The 25,727-nt window shown below is 42.3% G+C and overlaps 1 protein-coding gene across 2 annotated transcripts in view; it reads right to left on the bottom strand.

Annotated features, from left to right (window-relative positions):
- Positions 1–3,780: 3,780 nt before the first annotated feature.
- Positions 3,781–25,727, bottom strand: part of ATP6V0E1 (ATPase H+ transporting V0 subunit e1) — a 41,645-nt gene continuing 19,698 nt past the window's right edge. The window contains exons 3-4 of one of the 2 annotated variants that reach the window (XM_049874337.1): positions 13,470–13,594; positions 3,781–4,307 (exon numbers count right to left, since the gene is read on the bottom strand). In XM_049874337.1, coding sequence (XP_049730294.1) covers positions 13,501–13,594 — 94 coding nt within the window. In that variant the 3' untranslated portion in view covers positions 3,781–4,307; positions 13,470–13,500. Of the gene's footprint in view, positions 4,308–13,467; positions 13,595–25,727 lie in introns of those variants that run through there. The other variant, XM_049874338.1, reaches the window with a different exon arrangement.

Below are 25,727 nucleotides of genomic sequence, written 5' to 3'. Positions count from 1 at the left end.
AAGAGAATAATTTTTAAACCCACCATGATATTCCTTCATTTGGATGCAGCCTGACTAATTTAAGCATCTCCTTATGTTGGGTCACTATGAGTTGGACTCGACTAGGCAGCAATGGTTTGGCTTTTCGGGTTTTATACTGGGCATTAATGTTGTTTCCAATTAATGGTGCTGTGATAAACACATTGATATTTTACATTAAAATACCATTTGAAAACTATGAGTTTTTTCCTTAACTTGCTTCCACTCAACTCTTGGAAGTTTAAATAAAAGGGCAGTAGAAAAATACATAACTTTTGCTTGTGTGTCTCCATTTCCATTTTACATTTGTTCTCCCAGATATAAGGCAGCTTTTTGCAGAGTGGGATGGGACAGTGAAATAATTCTAAAACACCCAGGTATGTGTTTAAAAATACAATTTAAATACAGTTAATAAAAGAGCAATTGACTAAATTTTTGGAAGATGAAATCCAGGGCCAAGTCTTCCCAGAGTCTGAACAATAATTTAATTTCTCTGTTTGCTTCAGAATGGCAAAACATTTCCACTTGATTCGTATCTACCTACCACTGCTAAAAAGCCTGCTAGACAAAATGACCAACAGGGTGCTACTTCTGAAGCAACAGCAAAGAAAGATGCTGTTTCTCGGGTAAGAGAGCCATCTCCCTGCTGAGCGCTGGCCTGGGGCCTGGTGTGTGCCTTTTATTTATCTTTCTGTAATCCACTAAGTACGAGTGACTAATCATAATGGAAACCATATGTAGAAATTAAAAAAAAAAAATTTAAAAATTGGTTGGCTGTCCCTCTGGGGCCAGTCTATGAAAAGTACTGTCAGTGGACCCCAGGGATTTAGTCATTTCTTCGGAAAATACCCTTTGTGTATTATTACACTTTATAAATCATCTTTACTACCACCATCTCATTGGATAATAACAACTTTGTACAGTACAAAGGGCAGGTACTGTCCCCATTTTATAGATGAGAAAACTGAGGCTCAAAAATTAAATGGCTTGCCCAAAGTTATCTAGCTAGTAAGTGACAGAATAAGACTGCAAACTTATAACTTCTTCTAGTCTAATGCTCTTCCCAGAAGGCCACACCATGTTCACCTGGAAAAGCTTTGGAGGAGAGGAAATTTTTCAGTATCCTTTTAAAGGACTGGATAGAGTTCTTTCCATCTGGCCCTAGGCAAACTGCTGAAGCAAGGAAAGTGTTAGAGTAAATATGATTCACAGACATTCATCTCAGATGCAGAATCACGTTATAACAAAAACAGCTGTTATTAAGAGCGAAGGGAGGAGAGAACATATATCTGAGTTTACATATTTGTTGCATTTAATCTTCTCAAGAACATAAATGAGAAAGCTGAGGCTCAGGGGTTAAGTGACATGCTGGGCAAGTTTTCTTCACAAAATCTGAGTTGATTTCATCATTCCCTCCTTTCAACAAATAGCGATATAGCTTGGGGGTGGCACAACCATAGTACTTGGCCTTTAAGAGCTTACATTCAGTCTTACAGGTCTTCCATCTCCAGCTTGGCTACCAAATGAGTACCTGCTTTACGCTGAAGCCATTAGGGCCTCATTAGGAGTAAGTTGCAGTAGGGCTTGGAAATAACCCCTGTAAATTCAGGCCTGAGCTGCTACCTTTTTAGGGCCTTTTAGTTCCGTAGTAGGCTTAATGAACAGAACATTCTCCACCGAGGGGCGATCAAAACCTTTCTGGCCACAGTACTAGGCCCTTCAGTGCTCAAGTCCCCTATTTCTCACTGTTATGAGCACAGTCAACACACTCATCTTCCTTACCCATGTTTTCAGGAATCCACTCCTGCCAGGTAACAGCTAGTCCAAGTGCAAATCAATAAGCAATACAATTCAGTTTACTTCCCCATGTTTAATTGATTCAGAGTAAATGAGAAGCATAAAAATGGATCAGTACCATGTGACAGGTTAAGGCATAACTCAGGGACTCTGATCAGCCAGGGTTGTGATATCTGGCTTAGAACTATGACATCAAATTGGAAATGTGCCAAGCCATGAGCATCAACGACAAGAGCCCTCGAAGCTGCCCTCCATTACTGTTGCAAAGTATGCCACAGCTAAAACCTCCTGCACTAGACCTGGGTGGGCTCCGGATTTACTGTATGCTGACCTCATGACAGGCAAAAGCAACACTCGAGGGAAGAGCCACTGCATTGAGGACATCACGCAGCTTAGCCTCCAAAAACTGCCTAATTCTGCTTTGCTGGAAAGCAGATTCATCACCATGGTCCAGGGTGGGAGTTGGGACGGTTTCAGCTGGATCTCCAATGATAATGGGCTGCAGGGCCTGATCTGAAGAACTGGGTACAAAGCTGCACTGAAGTCACACTCACCCATGTGGTCAGGGCTCAAAGGCTGTGGCATCCTTTATGTACCCAGAGTAACCACCAAAATTCTTTCCATGGCTTTGCTTCCTGAGATGGCAAATATTGATTAAGGCTCATAGAAGTCGCTCTGGCAGACAACTGGATCATCCGAAATGGCAGATTCTTCCCTCCCATCTGAGACCCAGAATTGGGTCCTGGCCAATGCAACTCTGATGGGAGGGCGGCAAGTGGACAGTGCTCTAGAGTAGAAATTAGGAAACTTGGATCCTACTCCCCAGTCTGCCTCTGACCAGCTGTGTCAAACTGGGCAAGTAATTTCTCTTGCTTGGCTCAGATTCCTTCTCTGTAAAATGATGGGATTAGCTATATCATGATGGTCCTTTAACTGCAAATCCTCAGTGTTCTAGGAATTCCAAGAGATTAGCTAAAGAAGCCGTTTTGCTGGAAATGTAAAGTATGGAGTTTCTTAACTTTCAGAAAAGCTTTACGTTCAAAATGAGAGTAAAGCATGGAAAGAAAGAAACGAAAGCAAGGACAGTCACTTCAACTGGAAACTTGCTCTGGTCTCAAGAACAGCAAAGCAGTGAGTTCAGACAGTTTGGGAGGCTTAGAAAAGTACAAATTGCAAAACAGGAAATCCATTCTTGGCTGGCTGTCAAAAGCCATGAGCTGGTGAAAATTTAGATCCATTTTCATTTTTAATTTCTGAAGACTAATTAAGACCCAAATTAGTGAATTATTGAGGTACCTGCTACCAAAACACAAAATTACTGCACCCCTTCCCCAAACCAAAAACCATAACCAAACTCAGTGCCGTCAAGCGACCCTATAGGACAGAGTAAAACTGTCTGGTAGAGTTTCCAAGAAGTGCCTGGCAGATTTGAACTGCCAACCCTTTGGTTAGCAGCTGTAGCACTTAAACACTACACCACCAGGGTTTCCACCCCTGCCCCAGGGCTTTTAAATTACTCTAGATTTCTTTAGTCCATTTCTGAAATGTGATGGTAGCAAGGGACTGCTGGTTCCAGGCCAGCAGCATGCGCCGCTGGTCCTGGAGGCTGGTATTACCCTCCACCTGCTTACCACCATTACCTCTTTCTATGGACAATGGCCCAACATGGCCTTGTATTATAGTCCCACATACACCTGCCTTACCTCTCCAAACAGTGTATTAGCTCTTGAACTTGCAGGGACCCCAATTTACACATCTTTGATTCCTCCAGTGCCTTGCCTACCGTAGGCACTCAAAGTTTTACTGAATGATTAAGAAAAGTACTTACCAGTCTCTTCAGTCATGTTCAACTACATGGCCAAGTTTATGCATCCAACCTAAGTTTAGACTACAAAATCATTTTTTTAAAAGGTATAATCTAGAGATAGAAATGTTTAAAAAAAAAAAAAAAAAAACAGCTTTACAAACACCGAAACCAGATTTTCATAGAGGACAGAAAAATAATTTATTCTAAAAGATGACAGAAATAAGAAATTCATTCTAAAAATATAGTTTGGTGTAATTCCATCATGTTGGGTCAGACCTTCCCTCTGAACATGTTCTCCTACTGACTGTCCCGCTGGAGTCATTTCTGCCTTGAAGCTGTTTCTGGGCAGTTCTTAAATACTTCGCTGACTCTTATGGCATGATGAGGCAAGGGCTGTCTTCAAATCCACAGACTCCAAAGAGAGGGAGATGTACTTCTCTGAAGAATAACACCTTCCGTCTCAGAAGAGTGCATAAACATTTTGGGTAGTCGGCACAGTTTAGGTTAAGTAGGCACACCATTCATTAAAGTGTAAAAAAAGGTGACAGGAAAAATACTGCATTTTAGAGTAAGACATTCAAATGTGATGTGAATGTTTAAGGCAGCTGATGCACAAACAGGCAAGTCAAGGAAGGTGGTCTGGGTTTGGAGATGATTTTGCATCAAGAGGAATTCTCTTTGCGACCTGCAAAACAAAGCCATTCTAGTCACTGGTCCTTGCACCTTCCTCAGGACAGGGGGTAGTTAACATCAAGAAAGTTAATCAGGCCGATAATGTAAAATATGTAGGTGTTCAACAAATACCTGAATGAAAAGTAGGCTCAATAAACATTCACATTTGGGTAGGTTTTGCTGGGTTGTAGCGAGACCAATTACCAAGGACATTGTTAAACTGAGGACCACAAATACTGGGTTGACTGTGTTACAGAAAGCAGAAAGAATGGAGCTAATGGCACTGGAATCTAATGACTTTATTTCAGTTTCAAGAACCTGTATTTTTCTCTTCCCCTCTTACGTCAAGGAAGTAAGGTTACTGTCGGTATGGCAAGCTTTTCTCCCGTGTCAGACTCCTAAAAGACAGACTCCTTGTCCTTATTCTTGGTACTCGTGGTTACTCCCCATCTGCTCTCCATCTTGCTACTACAAATGCAGGTGACAAATGAGGATTTCTTTTTCTAGAAGCAAAAAGCTGCAACATCACCCTTGCAAAGCCAGCAAATATTTAAAATAGGCAACTTCACATACCAAACTGCTAACAATGGTCCCCTCTGGGGGAATAAGGCTGGAGGAGGAAGGTGAGGGAGGGAAACTCACTGGAGAAACTCCTTTACATAGTTTATTTTATAAACTTCTATATAAAACCACATATGCTACTTTTGAAATTTGGGGAAAAAAACAAAGAGGAAAGAAGAATTAGTTTCTTTCAAAAGCGATTTCTACCAAGGTTTGAGTTGACCGATAAGAAAACAAGTTGCTTGTGTCACACGGTTTGCCAAAGTGTGCAGAAGGCTGGGGGGAGGAAGTTAGTTACATTCAGATGAGATATGGTTTGAGGCAGGCAGGTCTGGCCAAGACTGAAGGACCAACAGGCCGTGGAGAGAGCTGATGGGTCCTTTAGGTTTTTCCAATCAGTGGGCACGACCAGGAGAATCCACAGTTCAGTGTGGTAAAACTGAAGGGTTCCCAGGCCTGGGGTCTAGAGTGCTCAGAAATGGACATGAGTCAGCTGCTAAGATGATCCAAGCTCCATGGTGGACAGCCCCAGACTTCCACAGACCCACTAAGGCAGACACTGCAAACAAATAAATCCAACTCAAGATGTAATTAGAGGACCATTTTTACCATGTACTAGGAAAATAACCACATCAGGCTAGGGCAGGGCAATTATCAGAGCCACTGCTTTCTTGTGGTCTGAAAGCCACTCTAATTATCATTTTCTGTTCCTCTCCTTAGGCGGGCAGTGAAGTCCCTCTGCACAAACCTCACTTCAGATTATAATTTTCACTTGAGAATACTAAAGTGTGAATACAGATGTTTCGTGTGTTTATTTTCTATTAAGAGCACACTGGTTAGACTTCCTTATCTTGTAGGCCTTTTTTTTTTTTTTTTTTTTTGACAAATGAACAATGATAAAAGGGAAAACTACATCTTCACTTGAAAAACCACATACAACAGGGGATAATTTTCACTCAAGCTCAATGATGCCAGTTTAAAATAAATGTGAATGAGCAATATGTAAATGACATGGTCTTGTGGTTTGATTTTGGAGTAAATTAAGGCAGCATATATTACAATCATATCTGATATCAAATTGCTGTTTGGGGGTGGGGGTAGAAAATTCAACCAAAAGGTTTATGTCCTCATTTTGTACATAAGGGAATCACTAAGGTGCAGATGAAAACTGAGAATGAAGGCGACACAAAAACATTAAGACCAGAACCAGGAAATCTGTTCAGGGAGAGATGAGTGAATGTATTTCTTAAAGATTATACAAATTAGGCTGCATTTTCACCTCCATTTTTTCATTTCAGATATATGTGAGGAAATTCTTTACTATGTGTAAGGTATATATCTAGTAGAGAACTAGCTCCAAGACATAGTTAAGCACCAAAACCAAAATCAAACCCACTGCTATGATTCCAACTCAGAGCGATTCTAGAGGACAGCGCAGAAGCGGCCCACAGGGTTTCCAAGGCTGTAAATCTTCATGGAAACAGACTGCCACATCTTTCGCCTGTGAAGCAGCTGGTGGGTTCAAACCATCAACCTTCCAGTTAGTAGCCCAGCACTTCGTCGCTGTGCCACCACAGCTCCCTGTGTTGTAGTTAAGCACACAAAACCAAGCCCATTGCCATTGAGTCAATTCTCACTTATGGCAATCCCATGTGCCACAGAGTAGAACTGCTCCGTAGGGTTTTCTTGGCTGTAATCTTCATGGAAGCAGATTGCCAGGCCTTTCTTCCATGCTGCCGCTGGGTGGGTTTGAACTGCTAACCTTTAGGTTAGTAGACAGGCACAAACTGTTTGCACCACCCAGGGACCTCTAAGCACACAAAGGGTATGTGTATTTAGCTATATATGGCAATGTACCAAATGAATGGCAAAAACCGGAAAGCTAAATGCTTTTAGGGATGGAAGAAATCACACTGAAACAAAATGGTCAGGAAAAGAAGTTCAAAGATTTGCAAGCTGGGCACTGAAACAGAAAACATCAGAAAGAATTAAGATGGAATGGGTAAGCTGAAGCAAGAAAGCACAAAGAATGTTCACAGCATAGTGTGTTTACTAACCTGCCTATTAAATTAATGAATATAGTAGGGTAATGAGAGGCAGGGGAAGCTAAGTAAGGAAGTATGAAAATAGTAGGGCTAGGGCCAGTAGGTTGTGGAGGAGAGTAGTGAGATTGCAGAGAGTCTGTATGGTGGGGTGAGGGCAGGCTGGGAAGGCTTTGACCACCAAGTTAGAAAGCTGGACAGAGCCTACAGATTAGTTGTCTTGTCTTCTGTGGCTCATGGGATCTTTGGTGACCCTGACAAAAGTCAACACAAGCTGCATGCTTATAATATTTTACATAACATTTCAAGGGGCATGTACCCACTAAGGGAGCCCTGGTGACGCAGTGGTTAAGAGTTTGGCTGCTAAACAAAAGGTCGGCAGTATGAATCCACCAGCTGCTCCTTGGAAACCCTAGGGAGCAGTTCTACTCTGTCCTGGATGGTCGCGATGAGTCGGAATCGACTTCATGGTAATGGGTAGCCACTAAAGTCAGGGGCCTAAGGATAAAAAACCCTGCTCTAGCCCATGGAGAACTACCGAAGGCTTCCTGGGAGAGTGGCGATCTGTTTCAGGAAGCACTACACCAGGAAGATAAACAGGGTGGTGTCAGGTAGACAGACTGACTGTGAAGACAAGGAGATCAGACCAGGAGCCACTGTAATAATTCAGAGCTGCAGTGATCTGGGTCAGAAATTAGGGTGCTTGAAGGAGGAATGGAAAGGAAAGGCAGACATGAGAGACATAATGATAGGATCAACTGGCTTTGAGGAGGAGAAAAAAGAAGTGCCCTGCTAGGCTCTGACCCTAAGGGTCAGGGAAAACTGAGATATCAGGAACCGAACCAGAAACATGACTGAGTTTGAAGAGGCAGAAGACTATTCAGCCAGAGCTGTGTGAAGAAAGGTCAGGTTAAGGATACACTCTTTAACCACAAAACTCCCTGCACTGTTTAACTTTTCACCCGCGTGCCTTCATTCCACCCCCTTCCTCAACAGACCACGAACCCCTTCAGAGCCCAGAGCCTTCTTTGAAATCCCCTCTCAGTATCACGCACACCATGAGCACACAGGTATTGTTAGAATGCATAGAAGAGTTCCCACAGGGGACAGGCCTATTCCAATACCCTTTTTTATTGCTCTCCTGTCCCACACTTTTTAATAAAATAGAATTTCTGCTCTTTAAGATAGCTGTAAACCAGAGAGTTGCACCGTATATAAAAACTAAAAACAAACCAAAAACAACAGTTGCCACCCAGTTGATTCTAACTCATGGGGACCCCATGTGTGTCAGAATAGAACTGTGTGCCACTGGGTTTTCACGGCTGTGATCTTTCAAAAGTAGATCACCAGGCCTTTCTTCTGACATCCCTCTGGATGGATTCAAACCACTTAACTGAAAGGTTGCCAGTTTGAATCCACCCAGAGGTGCCTTGGAAGAAAGGTCTGGCAATCTACTTCCAGAATGTCACAGCCATTAAAAACCTTATGTGAAAAAAAAAAAAAAAACCCCTATGTGTAGTTCTACTCTGAGACACATGGGGTCACCATGAGTTGAAATCGACTCAATGGCCTTTTTTTTTGGAGAGGGGAAGGTACCATATTACAACGGTGTGGTAAAGCAACTGACTTAACAGGACACTGGATCTGAAACCAAATCCACTCCAAGGAGATTCCACACTAGCATCACAATCCCCACGACTGTAGGGAAATGAGACAGCGACAAAAACGGCAACCTTACTATAGCAGTTCCACCTCCATCTAGAGGTACCTTTAAGGATCTAGGTGAAGCAGACAAGGCTAGCAGGGGGCAGAGAGAAAGTGAGCGCTGTTCTTTGGAGTACTGGGCGAGACTGCCAGCCGATAAATATAATGCGCTACAACTGAGCCTATCAACAGTAACTGTGGTTCAGTTTTTCCGTACATGAAAGAAAATCATGGCAATTAAAGTGATTACAGTAACAAAAGATCAGCTAGGTAAGAGCATCATTCAAATCAATTCAATTTCATCTGTGTAAGATTATTCTAAAGTCTTCATGATTGTTCCTTCCTTTTCCTGGCTGAAAGTCACGTCTGGCTTACACCTCCACTTTCCACTTATGGCGGCTTACAGTTATCACGTGCAAAATCAAATACCTCAAAAACTTGGTGGGGTTTCTGATTTTCAAATTGCCCCATCAGTATCCAGAAGGGTTTCTTTCTTATCAGATGAAGACAGACCCAAATCTGGCTTTGGCACTCCTTTATTATCTCACCATTGTGAAAAAGTTCCAAGTTCAAAACTAAGCTCAATCTTTTCACTTTACCACCAGGTGAGGTCCTGTCTTAGAAGAGTTATGTCTCCTCTAATGCTATGCTAGATGAGATTAGATCTCCTGGTGTGGTAACTCCGATGCCCTACACTTATAGTACAACTGTAATTGCTATTTTGAATTCAGAACAGGCATGACAAGATGTTCGTAACTAGGGTTCACCTGGCGGTGGCCTCCTGTGTCCCCCTACTTCCTGGCATTTTGCTTTTAAAGGAACAACCTTTCATATGAGGGTTTCAGGCAGTCTAAGTTTGCCCCGTGGACCAGAGTACAAATGCTGGGAACTAGTCACTAACTAACAGAGACACGAGACTGAAAAGACTGGGCTGATGAAAGCTCTTCAGGTCCAGGCAGCCAGTGCTGTCACAGGAGGCAACGAGGCTCATACAAGTTAAGTGAAAGGCAATGCTGGAACTCGATCCAACACTGAGGCCTGAAACTGTCAGCTTTAAATCCCAATCAGCATCCTTACATAGCATTCACTTTACATGAAAGGTAGGGTAGAAGACAGGAGAGCTTAATGAAAAAGGCAGGTTAAAAAAAAATCATATGAGTCAGATAAAAATCTAGGTAAATCAAAACCCCTTTTGGCAAAGACAGAACTCTAAGGGGAAAGAAAGCTGACTATTTACCTATCAGACTGGTAAAAGCCCAGACTGTGGGGAAACAAGCACTCTCATATGTTCCTGGTAGAAATGCAGAAATGGTACGATCCCTAAGGGAAGGTAGGAAATGCCAGGCAAATTCCGTATGCCTTTAACTCAGAAAGTCCATTTCCAAGGAGTCTACCTCAAAGACCACTTGCAAAAATATAAAATGTCTCATGCACAGCATAGCACTGTAGCTTTATCGGTAATAGCAGAAGACTGAAAACAACCCAAAAGGACATCGATGACTATTAAAAAGAAGAAAATGAGGATGATCTCTACATATTGACACAGAGCAATTTCTAGGATATACTGCTCAGTGAAAAAGCAAAGTATAGAATAGTATATATAATATGGTATCTTTTCTGTAACAGCTGTGTGTGGGGGGAACCAAAAAACAACCCAAACCCATTGCCGTGAAGTTGATTCCGACTCACAGTGACCCTATAGGGCAGAGTAGGACTGCCCTATAGAGTCTGCAAGGAGTGTCTGGTGGTTTGGAAATGCCGACCTTTTTATTAGCAGCCGTGGCTCTTAACCACTACGCCACCAGGGAGAAGGGTATAAATTAAATATATATACACACACACACACACACACACACACACACACACACACACACACACACACGGAAACCCTGGTGGCGTAGTGGTTAAGTGCTACGGCTGATAACCAAAGGGTCAGCAGTTCAAATCTGCCAGGCATTCCTTGGAAACTCTGTGGGCCAGGTCTACTTTGTCCTATAGGGTCGCTATGAGTTGGAATCAACTCGACGGCACTGAGTTTGGTTTTTGGTTTTTGATACGTATATATAATTGCAAGAAAGAAACGCTGGAAGGGTAGACTTCTCTGGGTATATCTTGTTTATAATTTTAACTTTGGAAATATGTTTCACATATTTTTACAAATTCAAAAAATAACATATTTTACATATTCAGCAAATAAACTGCTATATGTTGAACACAGAATAAAACAACTTAATCTAACTGTATCAAGGCAGGACATATACTAAAGGAAATAATTATCTCAAGTGACCTTAGAAAACAGCATTTTGCTCCTTATTTGTTCTAAGGACAAAGTTGCAAAGAAAATAAACTGTATTTGATAAACTTAGGTATGCTGGTGCTATTCTGAAATTGTTTTTTGCATATTATAGGATAATGAAAGTAATTACATTACTGTCGTTAGGAACCAAGATTTCCAGCATACGTGAATGAGGTTCAAGTATAAAAACCAAAGAAGTAAAAACCCTGTAATGTTAAATTTGAGTTAGACACACTAAACATGAACTCATGGAAACCCTGGTGGTGTAGTGGTTAAGTGCTATAGCTGCTAACCAAAAGGTCAGCAATTTGAATCCACCAGGCACTCCTTGGAAACTCTATGGGGCAGTTTTACTCCATCCTATAGGCTCGCTATGAGTCAGAATCAACTTGACGGCAACGGGTTTTGGTTTAACAGGAACTCATGATTTGTTTTTCTTTTGAAAAGTACGTATTTCCTGGCTCTGTTCACTGAAGAAGCATAGAAGCAACATTCCAGCATCAATGAACACACCTGGCAATCAGAGCTTGATCTTGTAAATACCGTTTCCATTGACAGGAACCAGGATCTACTGGGCTTGAGGGCTCACTAGTAAACCAGCTTCCTTTAGGGAGAAATGTAGACAGCAGGTAGAGGAACAGGATGGCTGATTCCAAATCAGGGCAGGAAACACACAAGAGAGGTGTTGGCCATCCTGATGTGGCCAGAAAGTAAGGAAACTATCACAGACTAACAACAAAAAAAAAGACACCCAAACCCGTTGTCGAGTCGATTCCAACTCATAGCGACCCTACTGGACAGAGTAGAACTGCCCCCTAGTGTTTCCAAGGCACGGCTGGTGGATTCTAACTGCCAACCTTTTGGTTAGGAGCTGAGCTCTTAACCACTGCACCACCAGGGTTAAGGGGTCTGTCAAAAGGACAAAGAAGCCAGCCTAAACAGGCTCTCGTAGGCCAAAGGTAATTGAGCATAAAAAAGAATACTAATGTAAATGATTAAAAATATCAAGAAAAGAAAACCTCATTGGACATTCTGAAGTAACGAGGACACTAGTATCTCACTCTGAAAATTCAGAGAAAAAAATTAAATCTGTATTCTGCTTTTCCTGTATAAACTGTACTTTGAGGTTACTCAATAATTCTAGTTGATAAGGGAAAGTTCATCTTTATAGAAGCATTTCAGCCAATCAACTGTGGAAGTAATGACCAAACTAGAAAAATCACCACTTTGCACCTTCTACTGAAATGATTAACTCAGGCTAGGACCATCAGTGGGTAAAATCACTAGATAAAAGGTGGAGGAGGAGCTTTATAATTGGTGTCATAGCTGAACATCTTAGCATCATCTTAGCATCACTAAAACAGGACAGCAGGCATCATGTGTCCCTGATGTGAGCCAACAGGAAGTGCCCAGCACCTCCCAAGAAGTACTTTGCCAAAAATATTGAACCTGGATCAAATCAAGCATTTAGTGCTAACTTCCATTTAATGAAATGATGGGGACAGAGGAACAAATTTCCCTCACAGAAATGGTCACATAAACCAGAGACTACATCAGCCTGAGACCAGAAGATCTAGATGGTGCCTGGCTACAACCAGTGACTGCCCTGACAGGGAACAGAACAAAAAACCCCTGAGGGAGCAGGAGAGCAGTGGGATGCAGACCCCAAATTCTCGTAAAAAAACCAGACTTAATGGTCTGACTGAGACTAGAATGACCCCGGAGGTCATGGTCCCCAGACCTTCTGTTAGCCCAAGACAGGAATCATTCCAAAAACCAACTCTTCAGACAGAGATTCGACTGGGCTATGGGATAGAAAATGATACTGGTGAGGAGTGAGCTTCTTGGATCAAGTAGACACATGAGACTATGCGGGCAGCTCCTGTCTGGAGGGGGGATGAGAGGGCAGAGGGGGTCAGAAGCTGGCTGAATGGACACAAAACTAGAGAGTGGAGAGAAGCAGTGTGCTGTCTCATTAGGGGGAGAGCAATTAGGAGTATACAGCAAGGTGTATATAAATTTTTGTATGAGAGACTGACTTGATTTGTAAACTTTCACTTAAAGCACAATAAAAATTTAAAAAAAAAAAAAAAAATTCCCATCTCTCAGCCAGTGAAGAAATCTTTCCACTATACCACTTACCATTCTGATCCTGAGAACCAAATAAAGCTGCAATTTTAAGACCAATTTTCAAAAAGGACCTGTCTCTCTCCAACCAAAGTATTCAGAAACTCTTAATTTTAAATCTCCAACCACTTAAAGCCGCCGGATCTTCCAATGCCAAGTATAAATGGTCACTTTTCTGATCTCTGTATGAAAAGCTTCATGCAAACTTAATTTTGTAAATCAGACTCTATTTCAAACGGCAGAGTAACAGTAGTATTTAAAAGAATCTCATAGATAGCCCTTGGCCTGAGTTCCAAAATTTATTTCTGTTCTTCAGATCAAGTTTGCTTTCAGCAACCTGCTCTTGTCATGTGTTAAAATGGCTGTAAAACTGTGAGAAAAAGTCAAGACAAACTCCAGCTGACTGACCAACAAAACTGATATGAAAGGTCAAGATTGCAGTCACCTCAATGACAGCATTGTAGAGCAGTTCTTCTTCAGGGCCAGTGATACTTGAGATACCAGATGGTTTCATTTTTCAACTGTGGTCCAAAGAGAGGGTTGAGCTGGGCCAGAATTGCAATCAGCCAACTAAAAGAATGATGGGGGAGAACAACAACACGACAAAAGTGGTGAAATCCTGTTGGAACATGACCATTTTCAATGAGGATGGAAAAAGTGCTTCAGTACACTTCAATACACTTAAAGTTCATAAAACGCACTGAGCTAACGGGAGCATGTCTTAAAACAACACGCTCTACAGGGCATACCTGCATTCATTTGATACTTACCTACACGAACCAAAATGCGGTGATGCTTCATCACAGTTCTGTCTTTTCCCTCATCACCTTAATCTCATTTCCAAGTCGTGAAGATATTCTGAGTTTATACGATGTCTTTACCTCAAAGTGTTTTTATATAATCTCAGTTTATTATCATTATTTAACTTCCAAGCTCAGGAAATATGGGAATTAGTATAGCCATTCTCCAAATGCTAAGGCCTAAAGCCTATCCAACACGCCCATTTTTACTGGTGCAACGAAGGTTCCGTTTCAGCCCATTATCTTCCAATTAGGCTATAAAACTTGAGTGCTCCTTCTCTAATCACCATTACCACTAAAACATGTGACATCTTTTGGACCCAGTGAACTGAACCACATGGGCATTTAATGTCTTTTGCTTACTTCAGAAGCTAAGTGACTGTAACTGTATTACAGACAAATTATGGAGGAAGTACAATGGTGTCAGGTTTTATCCTAGGGTTAGAAATGAAAAGTAACACATAGTCAAAATTACCTTCAAAATTTTTGTATGTTGTTATTGTTATTGGCCGTCGAGTCGATTCCGGCTCATGGCGACCCCATGTGTTACAGAGTAGAGCTGCTCCATAGAGTTTTCAAAACAAAAGTAGGTCATCAGGCCTTTCTTGCACAGTACCATCAGGCGAGTTCGAACTGCCAACCTTTAGGTTAGCTATCAAGCAAAAACCATTTGCACTATCCCGGATCTCAAACTTTTGTATACTGCTCACAAAGTTCTAAATAAATGGTTTTATACCTGATATAGTAATTCGTAGGGAGCCCTGGTGGCACTGTGGTTAGGTACATGGCTGCTAACCAAAAGATTGGTGGTTTGAACCCACCAGCTGCTCCGCAGGAGAAAGTCGTGGCAGTCTACTTCTGTAAAGGTCCACAGCCTTAGAAATCCTATGGGGCAGTTCTACTCTGTCTTTTGAGATTGCTATGAGTCAGGATTGACTCGACAGCAATGGGTTTTGGCTTACAGTAATTCATATGCCCATTGAAATTTGAGAATCACAGAGCTAGGCCAAAACTAAGAACAAAAACAAAGACAGTATGCAAATACCTGGCCATTCAAAACCATTCCGTGTTTTACTTATTAAACAAATATCTAATGGGTACCTCCCAGGTTCTGGGCCCCAGAGACACAATGGAGAAGATGAAACATCGCCACCCTTACAGAGCTCACATAATATAATTACCAGGGATTGAACTGTCTCCCAAAAATATGTGTCAACTTCGTTAGGCCATGATACCCAGTATTGTGTGATTGTCCACCATTCTGTCATTTGATGAGATTTTCCTATGTGTTGTAAATCCTATCACTGTCATGTAATGAAATGGATTAGTGGCAGTTATACTGATGAGAATTCAAGATTAGATAGCATCTTAAGCCAATCTTCTTTTTTGAGATATAAAAGAGAGAAGCAAGCAGAGCGACATGGGGACCTCATACCACCACGAGAACAGCACTGGAAGCAGAGTGCATCCTTTGGACCCAGGGTTCCTGCAAGGAGAAGCTCCTGGTCCAGGGGAAGATTGATGACAAGAACCTTCTTCCAGAGAAAGCCTTCCCCTGGAGCTGACGCCCTGAATTTGGACTTCCAGTCTACCAGACTGTGAGAGTATAAATTTCTGTTTGTTAATGCCATCCACTTGTGGGATTTCTGTTACAGTAGCACTAGATAACTAAGACAATAATAATGTCAGGTAATGGGATGCGCCGTGAAGGAAAACAAAACAGGTGAAGGAATAGCAAATGATGCGGAGAGTAAAGTGGTCACGAAGGACTCTCCACGGAAGTAATGCTTGAGCAGAGACCTGAATGAAACAGAATACACACTCCCTTCAATATATATGAATTGATTAGAGCTCTTCAAAATATATGAATTGATCAGAACTTCTCTCAATTTTGGGGTGAGGCGAGGGAGAAAGTAAACAAGGCAAATGCCCATCTACCGATCTGTGAAAAGGAATTTTAGTAAAATAAACTGATCCTGCTTTCCTCTCTGCATGGGATATGGGGAATTGCTTTCTAAGGAAAAGAAGATCTACTGCTATCATAGTCTCCTAAAATTTTAGGATTTTTAAATTCCCCTATAAGAATCTAAAATAAGGGCACTAGCCAAACCCAACGAGGCGATTATCTGGTTGGATCTCTTTTCTTCCATTTGCTATCATTTTTAGAATAACTCTTCTAATCAAAAGATCTGAAAGCTGACTCTGATCACCAATGAACAGATCACTGGAGAATCAGCCGGCACCACATCAGAAGCCTCTGCCTTCAGTAAAAAGGCACCCGCCCATTCTAACCCCCCCCCCAAAAAAGGTGGTTTTGTGACAGGAAATATGACACCTGAGGAAATCAGGCCAAAATAGATACCTCAAGCTGACTCACTTTATAAACAAAAAGCTAATTCAGATGAGATTCTCTGATTTGTCCTTAGAACTAGGGCATTAAACACACACACGAAATAACACATTGAGGTTTAACATCTCTTTGATAATATAAAAAAAGAAAGAGGAGGCTAGCTCAGGCAGATAAACTGAAAAGCTCTGAGACTGCAGCGAACACAAATGGTGCAGAGCTAAGAGTCATGGAAAATTCCACACAAACCCAGGATTTCCCCAACCCCAGCAGGCAATGCAAGCTGGCTGCAAAAACAGCCGCCCGCATTTCATAAGGCACGGAGGTAACTGGCCAATGCTGAGGAATACTAAACAAAAAATGTTGGAACCTAAGCTAGCTCCTGTATCTTTTCTTCACCAAAAATATGTATCAGAATAAAAACATCACCTCCCAGCACTTCACGTTATGTTTTACAGCACCCTTCGTATTTGCCTGAATGGTTCCACGTGTCCCCGCTGCCTAACTCCAGCCGAATAACGAAACATCTGAGATTAGTCAAACTATAGCTACGCCGCTGTGACACCTTTCAGGGTCGTTCTCAACCCTGGCTGCGTATTACCATCACCGAGAGCTTTTAAAAAATACTGACGCTACACTTCGCACATAACTTTTTACTTTATTCTCCTGCGATGCAGTTAAGGGAACTGCAGCAGAGAGAGGCCAAATGATTTGCCTGTGGTCCCAATACTAATTAAGTGGCAAGGGGTCCTAGACCAGGCCAGACTAGTGTCCCCACTATAGAAAGCTGCCTCCTGAAATATCTTAACTGAGAACATTTCAGGAGGTTTTCATTTAGCTAAATCTAAGTTGTCTCGGAGTTAAGGAAACAAAGAGGGCTCCATCAGCTGAATGTTGTTTGAGCCCCTCATAAGCTTTGGGTACCTAAGATAAAGAGTAAATATCTAGAAGGAAGTTCATTTTGCTTCCTTAGGTCAGTATCCAGAAATCTTTCTGAATTTAATTTTGCATACTATTTTTAAGATTTCAAACCAAGCAACACATTTCACTTAAGGAAAACCCAACAAACCACAGTTAAAAAAATTCATTGCGAAACAGTCCAGGCACATTCATTTGAAATTTCATGAAGGAATTTTCCTCCTCTAGGCAGCGGAGCTCTGTGCCTGCCCTTCCGACTACTGCCTGACTTAAAATTTCCCTTTAAAGCTGATAAACACGATGGAGAACTGAAAGGAGAAAAAAAAAATCCACTCTGAATTGATGGAAGTGGGTGGAGGAAGGTATCATATTCCAATGAATCTATTACTTCATGTGTACAAGAAAAGGGAACTCAATGTACCCTTCATATTTGCCCAAACAGCTCCACGTGTCCCCGCAGCCTGAACTCCAGGCCTAATAATGAAACATCTGAGATTATTCAAAGGAAAGCTACTGCGCTGTGACACGTTTCAGAGAGCCGCAAAGCTGGAACGTCCATGCTTCTCATTCTGAAGACGAGGAAACTGTCTTAGGAGGAGTTAGCTGTTGTTGTATGCCTTGAGTCGATTCCGACTCGTGAACTGCCCCACAGGGTTTCCAATGCTGTAATCTTTACGGGAGCAGGTTGCCAGGTCTTTTTTCCCTGGAACGAGGCTGGTGGGTTCCAACTGCCGACTTTTCAGTTAGCAGCCATGCGTTTAACCACAGCACCACCAGGGTTCCCTGGTAAGCTTAGTGTCCCACAGCAAATCAGGGACAGAGCTGAACCGGAACCCAGGATTCCTGAGTCCACCAGCCAGGCTGCTTCTGTATGGTATGATGAAACAAATCAAGCCCCATCTAGGTCCTCATTTATGCCACAATCACTTACCAGTGCCATGCTCCATGTCAGGCTCTGGGGGTGCAAAGAGCAATCGATAAGGGGCCTACCCTTGAGGTGCTCATGAGCTTGTGAGAGACAAACCCAGGATAGCATGGAGTGTGCTTTAGGAGAGATCTGCAAGGGTGCTTTCATACTACACACACTCCCGGGCCACCTACAAGGAGCTCAGCTCTTGGTGAGCAGAATTCTCCAAGAATAAAAGACACCCTCCCCACAGGAAAGGCTATAGCCAGCTCTCTCAAACCTTGCTTTGCTCTTTTGTTCCACATTCAGATATGGGAACAAGGAACAAAGGCATGGGGTACTTCCCAGTGACACACAGATCAAGCAAATAACTGCTAAGCTTCCAGGCTGGAATGGTGAAGTCCAGCTAGGACCTTTCTTCTGAGCCACTGTCCCTCCAGCTAAGGCCATGATGGGAGTGACCTCCCTAGAGACAGCAGAAACACAGGACAGTGATTTGTCCTATACCTGCTGAGATGACCTCTGTCAAAGCCTCTCACCCCAATCCAGTGACGCGAACACTTTCAAGGGTGTCAACTTCATTAGATGTTACTAGAAAATATAGGATTTGATATTAGACACGGTTGGATTTTAATTCCAGCTCAATCAAGTACTAGTGGAGTGATTCCAGGCAGGTGGCCTTACAATGCTGAGCCTCGGCCACCTCCTTTTTAAAATGGAGATAATAATCCTGACCTCAAGGTGTTAAGAATTAAAGAGGTAATATATGTAAAGTGTTCTGTGCGTCTGACAAATAGATATTCAAGAAATACTAGTTATTCCTTTTCTTCCTCTGTGAGACAGTCAAAACTGTATTCAAGCTACAGAATGAAATACAACTTATTTACTTTATAAAGAAGTTTCTCATGTAACACTGAGTCACTCTCATTGCCACCTCTTCTCCCACTCCCACTCAGTCCTACTCTAAGAAAAAAAAACCCATTGCCGACAAGTCGATTTTGACTCATAGAAACCCTATAGGACAGAGTAGAACTGCCCCATAGGGTTTCCAAGGAGCCGCTGGTGGGTTCAAACTGCTGGCCTTTTTGGTTAGCAGCCATAGCTCTTAACCATTGTACCACCAGGGCTCTAGTCCTACTGATGCAGGCAGAATTCTAAGGCCCAAGATTCCCATCCCCTGGTGTATACACCCTGTATAAACCATGGGACTGTAAACATGATGGAACAGTTGCTTCCATGATGCGACTGTTATACAACTTTAAGCAAGGGCGATCACCCTGAGTGGACCTGACCTAATCAGGCAAGCTCTTAATAGGGATGAGCTCTCCCTAAAGAAAGACATTTAAACCGTGTGTGTCGGGTATGAATTTATTTTCTCTCAGCTCCCAATGCATCCTTCAAAATGTACTCTGTGATAAGAGTTCCTTGAACTGTTTCTCCTTTAAAGTAAGCACGATGTTACGCTTTTTCAGTAGAGGGCACCTGTAGGCTGGAGGCCTAAGGAGTCAGTGTGGGCACGTTCAGTGGAACCTGCCCAGCCTTGGGCCCGGAATTCTGCAACCTTGCAGTCTTGGCCTGCAATCAACTTGCTGCAGCCCTGTCAACACTGGAAACAGATACCCTGCATGGCCTGCACGTTCTGAAGGCCTCTTGCCCCTGCCGGCACCAGGACTTCCGTTACCAGCCTTCACTACTGATCACTGCTCCCCTGGTTGGACTCCAGAGGGTAGCCTACTGCTTGCCCAGCAACTCCGGACAATCTCCGGCCTGGCCAAGCCAGGGAACTCTGCTATCTAGTGGGCTGAACTAAATCTTCTCTAATGAGATCTGAACCCCTTCCAAGTTTGTTCTTCCTTGGGGACTCCCCATCAACCTGAGGGTACCATACATTGCTATTGTTAGCTTCCACTGAGTTGACTCCAACTCACGGCGACCTTATGTACAACAGAAAGAAATGCTGTCTGGTCCTGTGTCATCCTCACAATTGCCACCAGTAGTCCATCATTGTGGCTACTGTGCCAATCCATCTTACCGAGGGTCTTCTATGTCCTCACTGGCCCTCTAGTTCACCAAACATGATGTCCTCCCTCCAACGAAAGATCCCTCCTGATGTCATGTCCAAAGCAAGTGAGTCGGACAATGTTTAGGGTACCACATAGTTTCCTTGTATCTTATAGCTACTGTTCTATCATAGTTAATAATAGCGCTTTGTTAAACTAACCTTGTTTAACTTACTGTGCAGTTCATGTCTCTTTTTGGACCCGGGCTGCTACAGGATGAGAAGAATTAGACACAAAGGAGACTGCTGCTGGCTTTGAAGGTGAAGGGGGCGGGGCACATGGCAAGAAATGTGGGTGGCCTCTAGGAGCTGGGACAGAAATGGGGACCTTAGTCCTACAACCACAGGCAACTGAATTCTGTCACAGCCATGTGCACTTGGAAGAAGACCCCAAGCTCCAGATGACAAGGTACAAATTGTTTTTTCCATTAACCTTATGCCAACCCTATTCCTACTATGGCCCTTTCACTACCATAAGAATATGACCTATTTTTGCCAACTGTAAATTTGGAGTATCTTTCTTCCCTCCATACTTCAATACTTGCTTTCTATACCAGGCCTTTTAGCTCAAAGTCTGTAACAATCCTCTTATTTGCCAAATTATAAAGAAAAAGATTATAAAATCAGAATAAGAAAAATAAGAATGTCTACATAACAGGTATAGATAAGCCAGGTACCTAGATTTCCCTCCTACTATAAACAGACAAATAGTCTGGATAAAGTGAAAACACCTTAAATGTATTCATAAGCTAAAAAAAATTTAAGCAATTCTCAGGTCAAAAAAATTAGGTGAAGGCAGGTACCAAGAGAGGAAAGTAAAGTAATTTACAGGTCACTTTCCATACCTTTAGAGCATGTATCAAACCATAGGGACTTGAGTTTTGGTTTTCAGACCTCACAGGGCACAGGAAACAGGATACCAAGCCCAGGGCCCATCCAGGGTAAAGAGCCTAATAAAAAGTTTCACAGACTCTGAAAAAAATCTGGGACCCTAAAAACAAGACACGGGTAAGGATAAATCAGATAAAACCCCGTGAACAGGAACACTAAAAAATAAACTGTCTCAAACCTAGGCACTGCAGAAGGGAGAAAAACAATTCCACTGAAAACTGGCCTTCGTGAAAGTTCACATCTCAAATACACACTGCCTACATGGTCTTAAAAAACCACATACCTAGAATTTAATTAATTGCACATTGGTGATGGTCCCAGACACCTGGAAAAAGTAATGCAAATCTTGAGACGCCCATATTTACACCAGGCCTCAAAAAAGTCATACGTATAGGGAAAATGGACACATCACTATAACATAACAAAACACATAAGGAAACAAGGCACCATGAGTGAGGGCCGGCAAAAACAAGGAAGAGCAGACTCAGACCTGCAAGGACTTCAGATAAAATCATCTGATAGGGACTACAGATGAACTTCGTACCCATTCCAAAGAAAGGTAATCCAACAGAATATGGAAAGCTTTGAAAAATAGCATTAATATTGCACACAAGTAAAATTTTACTGAAGATTATTCAAAAGCAGTTGCAGCAGTACATCAACAGGAAACTGCCAGGAATTCAAGTCAGATTCAGAAGAGAATGTCAAACAAGGAATATTTTTGCTGATGTCAGAGGGATCAGGGCTGAAAACAGAGAGAATACCAGAAAGATGTCTACTGTGTTTTATTGACTACGCGTAAGGCATTTAACTGTGTGGATCATAACAAATTACGGATAACACTGCCAAGAAAGGGAATTCCAGAACACTTAATTGTGTTCATGCGGAACCTGTACTTAGATCAAGAAGCAGTCATTCAAACAGAACAAGGGATTATTGCGTGGTTTAAAGTCAGGAAAGGTGTGCATCAGGGTTTTATCCTTTCACCACACCTATCTGATTATGTATGCTGAGCAAATAATTCTAGATGCTGGACTACATGAAGAAGAATGTGGCATCAGGATTGGAGGGAAGACTCATTAACAACTTGTAATATGCAGATGACACAATCTTGCTTGCTGAAAGTGAAGAGGACTTGAAGCACTTACTGATGAAGATCAAGAACCGCAGCTTTCGGTATGGATTACACCTCAACATAAAGAAAACTAAAATCCTCACAACTGACCAATAAACAACATCATGATCAACAGAGAAAAGACTGAAGTTGTCAAGGATTTCATTTTACTTGGATCCACAATCAACACCCAGAGAAGCAGCAGTCAAGAAATCCAGTGACATATTGCATTGGGCAAATCTGCCGCAAAAGATCTCTTTATAGTGTTAAAAAGCAAAGATGTCACTTTAAGTACTTAGGTGAGCCTGATCCAAGCCAGGGTGTTTTCAATCACCTCATGTGCATGTGAAAGCTGGACAATGAATAAGGAAGACCGAAAAAGAATTGATACCTTTGAATCATGGTGTGGGTGAAGAATATTGAATGTACCAGGGACTGCCAGAAGAACAAACAAATCGTCTTGGAAGAAGTACAACCAGAATGGTCATTAGAAGTGAAGATGGTGAGGCTCTGTCTCACATACTTTGGATCTGTTATCAGGAGGGACCAGTCCCTGGAGAAGGACATCATGCTTGGTAGAGGGTAAGCAAAAAAGAGGAAGACCCTCAGCGAGATGGGCTGACACAGTGGATGCAACAACAGACTCAAGCATAAGGATTGTGAGGATGGCGCAGGACCAGGCAGTGCTTTGTTCTGTTGTACACAGGGCCACTATGAGTTGAAAGTGACTTAACAGCACCTAACAACAAAATAGATGAACTGAGTCTATTATCTTTTAAGAAACAAGCTTTAAAAATGTGCAGAAAACAAAAATAAATAGAAAATGATCAAGCACAGCTGTAAAAGAAACAAAAAACTTTTATAGAAATAAAAACCATAATACCTGAAAATAAACAATCAAGGCATGAAGTTCTGGTAATAGCAAAGTAGCCTGTAACAGACTCACTTCACAGATAGTCATATAAACTCTGAGCAAAATATTTTTTTTTAATAATTTTTATTGTGCTTTAAGTGAAAGTTTACAATCAAGTCAGTCTGTCACATATAAACTTATATACATCTTACTCCATACTCCCACTTACTCTCCCCCTAATGAGTCAGCCCGCTCCCTCCTTTCAGTCTCTCCTTTCGTGACCGTTTTGCCAGTTTCTAACCCTCTCTACCCTCCCATTTCCCCTCCAGACAGGAGATGCCAGCACAGTCTCAAGTGTCCACCTGATACAAGTAGCTCACTCTTCATCAGCATCTCTCTCCAACCCATTGTCCAGTCCCTTCCATGCCTGATGAGTTGTCTTCAGGAATGGTTCCTCTCCTGGGCCAAGAGAAGGTTTGGGGACCATGACCGCCGGGATTCCTCTAGTCTCAGTCAGACCATTAAGCATCTCTCTTTATGAGAATTTGGGGTCTGCATCCCACTGATCTCCTGCTCCCTCAGGGGTTCTCTGTTGTGCTTCTTGTCAGGGCAGTCATTGGTTGTGGCCGGGCACCATCTAGTTCTTCTGGTCTCAGGATGATGTAAGTCTCTGATTCATGGGGCCCTTTCTGTCTCTTGGGCTCATAGTTATCGTGTGACCTTGGTGTTCTTCATTCTCCTTTGATCCAGGTGGGTTGAGACCAATTGATGCATCTTAGATGGCTGATTCTTAGCATTTAAGACCCCAGATGCCACACTTCAAAGTGGGATGCAGAATGTTTTCATAACAGAATTATTTTGCCAATTGACTTAGAAGTCCCCTTAAGCCATAGTCCCCAAACCCCCACCCTTGCTCCGCTGACCTTCGAAACATTCAGTTTACCGTGGAAACTTCTTTGCTTTTGGTCTGGTGCAGTTGAGCTGACCTTCTGTGTATTGAGTATTGTCCTTCCCTTCACCTAAAGTAGTTCTTATCTACTAACTAATCAGTAAATAACCCTCTCCCACCCTCCCTCCCTCCCCTCCTCATAACCACAAAAGAATGTTGAACAAAATATTTTAAAAAACAACTATTTGATGGTACTAGAGAGTATCCAAAAGCAGGCAGAAACTGAAAGGTATTCAATCCTTGAAAGAAGATGATCATAAAACCAAAAACCTGTTGTGGTGAAGTCGATTCCGACTCATAGCGACCCTAAAGGACAGAGTAGAACTGCCCCATAGGGTTTCCAAGGATGGAATCTTTATGGAAGCAGACAGCCACATCTGTCTTCCGTGGAGTGGTTAGTAGGTTCGAAGACTGTGCCACCAGTCTTCCCTAAGAAGATCATGCTGGTACCTTTCCACAGCTTTTCCCATGAGGGCGCTACCCAGCACATACATTAGGCAGGAAACGAACTCAGGCAGAAAGCTGCAATCTTACTGCCTTGAGGTGTCAAAAGGTGAAGTCCAGAGTTTTCAGAACAGCTGGCAATTAAGGAGGGAAACCCCAGAAAGGATTCCACAGAGGGAGAGCCCTAAAAATGTGTGTAAAAATTCTCCTTAATTCCTTGGCTGAACCCTGAACTATGCATGCACCCTGGAAACTCAAGGAGCCTGGTGAAAAAAACCCCTGGAAGGCTGAAAAGACTAAGCAGAGATTTCAGATGCTGCCTAAACCAAAACCCACTGCCATCGAGGTGATTCTGACTCATAGCGACCCTACAGGACAGAGCAAAACTGCCCCATATGGTCTCCAAGGAGTCCGTAGTGGATTTGAACTGATGACCTTTTGATTAGCAGCTGTATCTCTTAACTACCACACCACCAGAGCTTTTTCAGATGCTGCCTATCACAGGGAAAAGCAAATCTGGAGTTTGAAGTTGGAGGTATTTGTTAAACACCTCAGATTTCCAATAAAACCCCAGAAAGGCCACAACTTAACTAAGACCTTTAAGGGCAAAAGTGAAATAGATCTGCCCCAACAAAGTGTAAAACTAAGCCTCCACAAGTTTAAGGTGATCAACTAATAACTTAACTGTTCACAAGAACAAAATTTCACCCTTTTCAGAGGAACAAAATAGAATCCAGGGTCTCTACCATCTACCACCCACCACCAAACCTACTCCGTCGAGTCGATTCCGACTCATAGAGAACCTATAGGACAGAGCAGAACTGCCTGATAGAGTTTCCAAGGAGCGCCTGGTGGATTTGAACTGCCAACCTCTTGGTTAGCAGCCGTAGCACTTAACCACTACGCCACCAGCGTTTCCATACCATCTACAATATCTAGTATTCAACAAAAAAAAGACACATGCAAAGAAACAAGAACTATGATCAACAGGAAAGAAAAAAAGAAATCAACAGAAACTGATTCTAGGATGACCTGGTGTTGGAGTTAAAAGGCAAGGACTTTAAAGGAGCTATCATAAATATGTTTAAAGACTTAAAAAATAGTCACAACAAATGGATAGGGAATCTCAGAAGATGATGCCAGGAGATTGGAGACAGCAAAAGAAACAGTCAGTGAACCCGAAGATAGATCAACACAAACTATCTAATCTGAAGAAATGAGACAAGAAAAAAAAAATATATATATATACACACACACACATATGAAAAAAAAAATCAAGCACCAAGCTTCCTGAGGGATCAAATTACTGGGCTGTGGGGACCATGGCCTCGGGGAACATGTAGCTTGACTGGCGTAACATAGTTTATAAAGAAAATGTTCTACATTCTATTTTGGTGAGTACAGCCTAGGGTCTTAAAAGC

Source organism: Elephas maximus, chromosome 2, assembly GCF_024166365.1.
Source record: "Elephas maximus indicus isolate mEleMax1 chromosome 2, mEleMax1 primary haplotype, whole genome shotgun sequence".
Taxonomy (NCBI): domain Eukaryota; kingdom Metazoa; phylum Chordata; class Mammalia; order Proboscidea; family Elephantidae; genus Elephas; species Elephas maximus.
The sequence above is the reverse complement of the archived record's forward strand: the minus strand, read 5'-3'. Positions and strand labels throughout refer to the sequence as shown.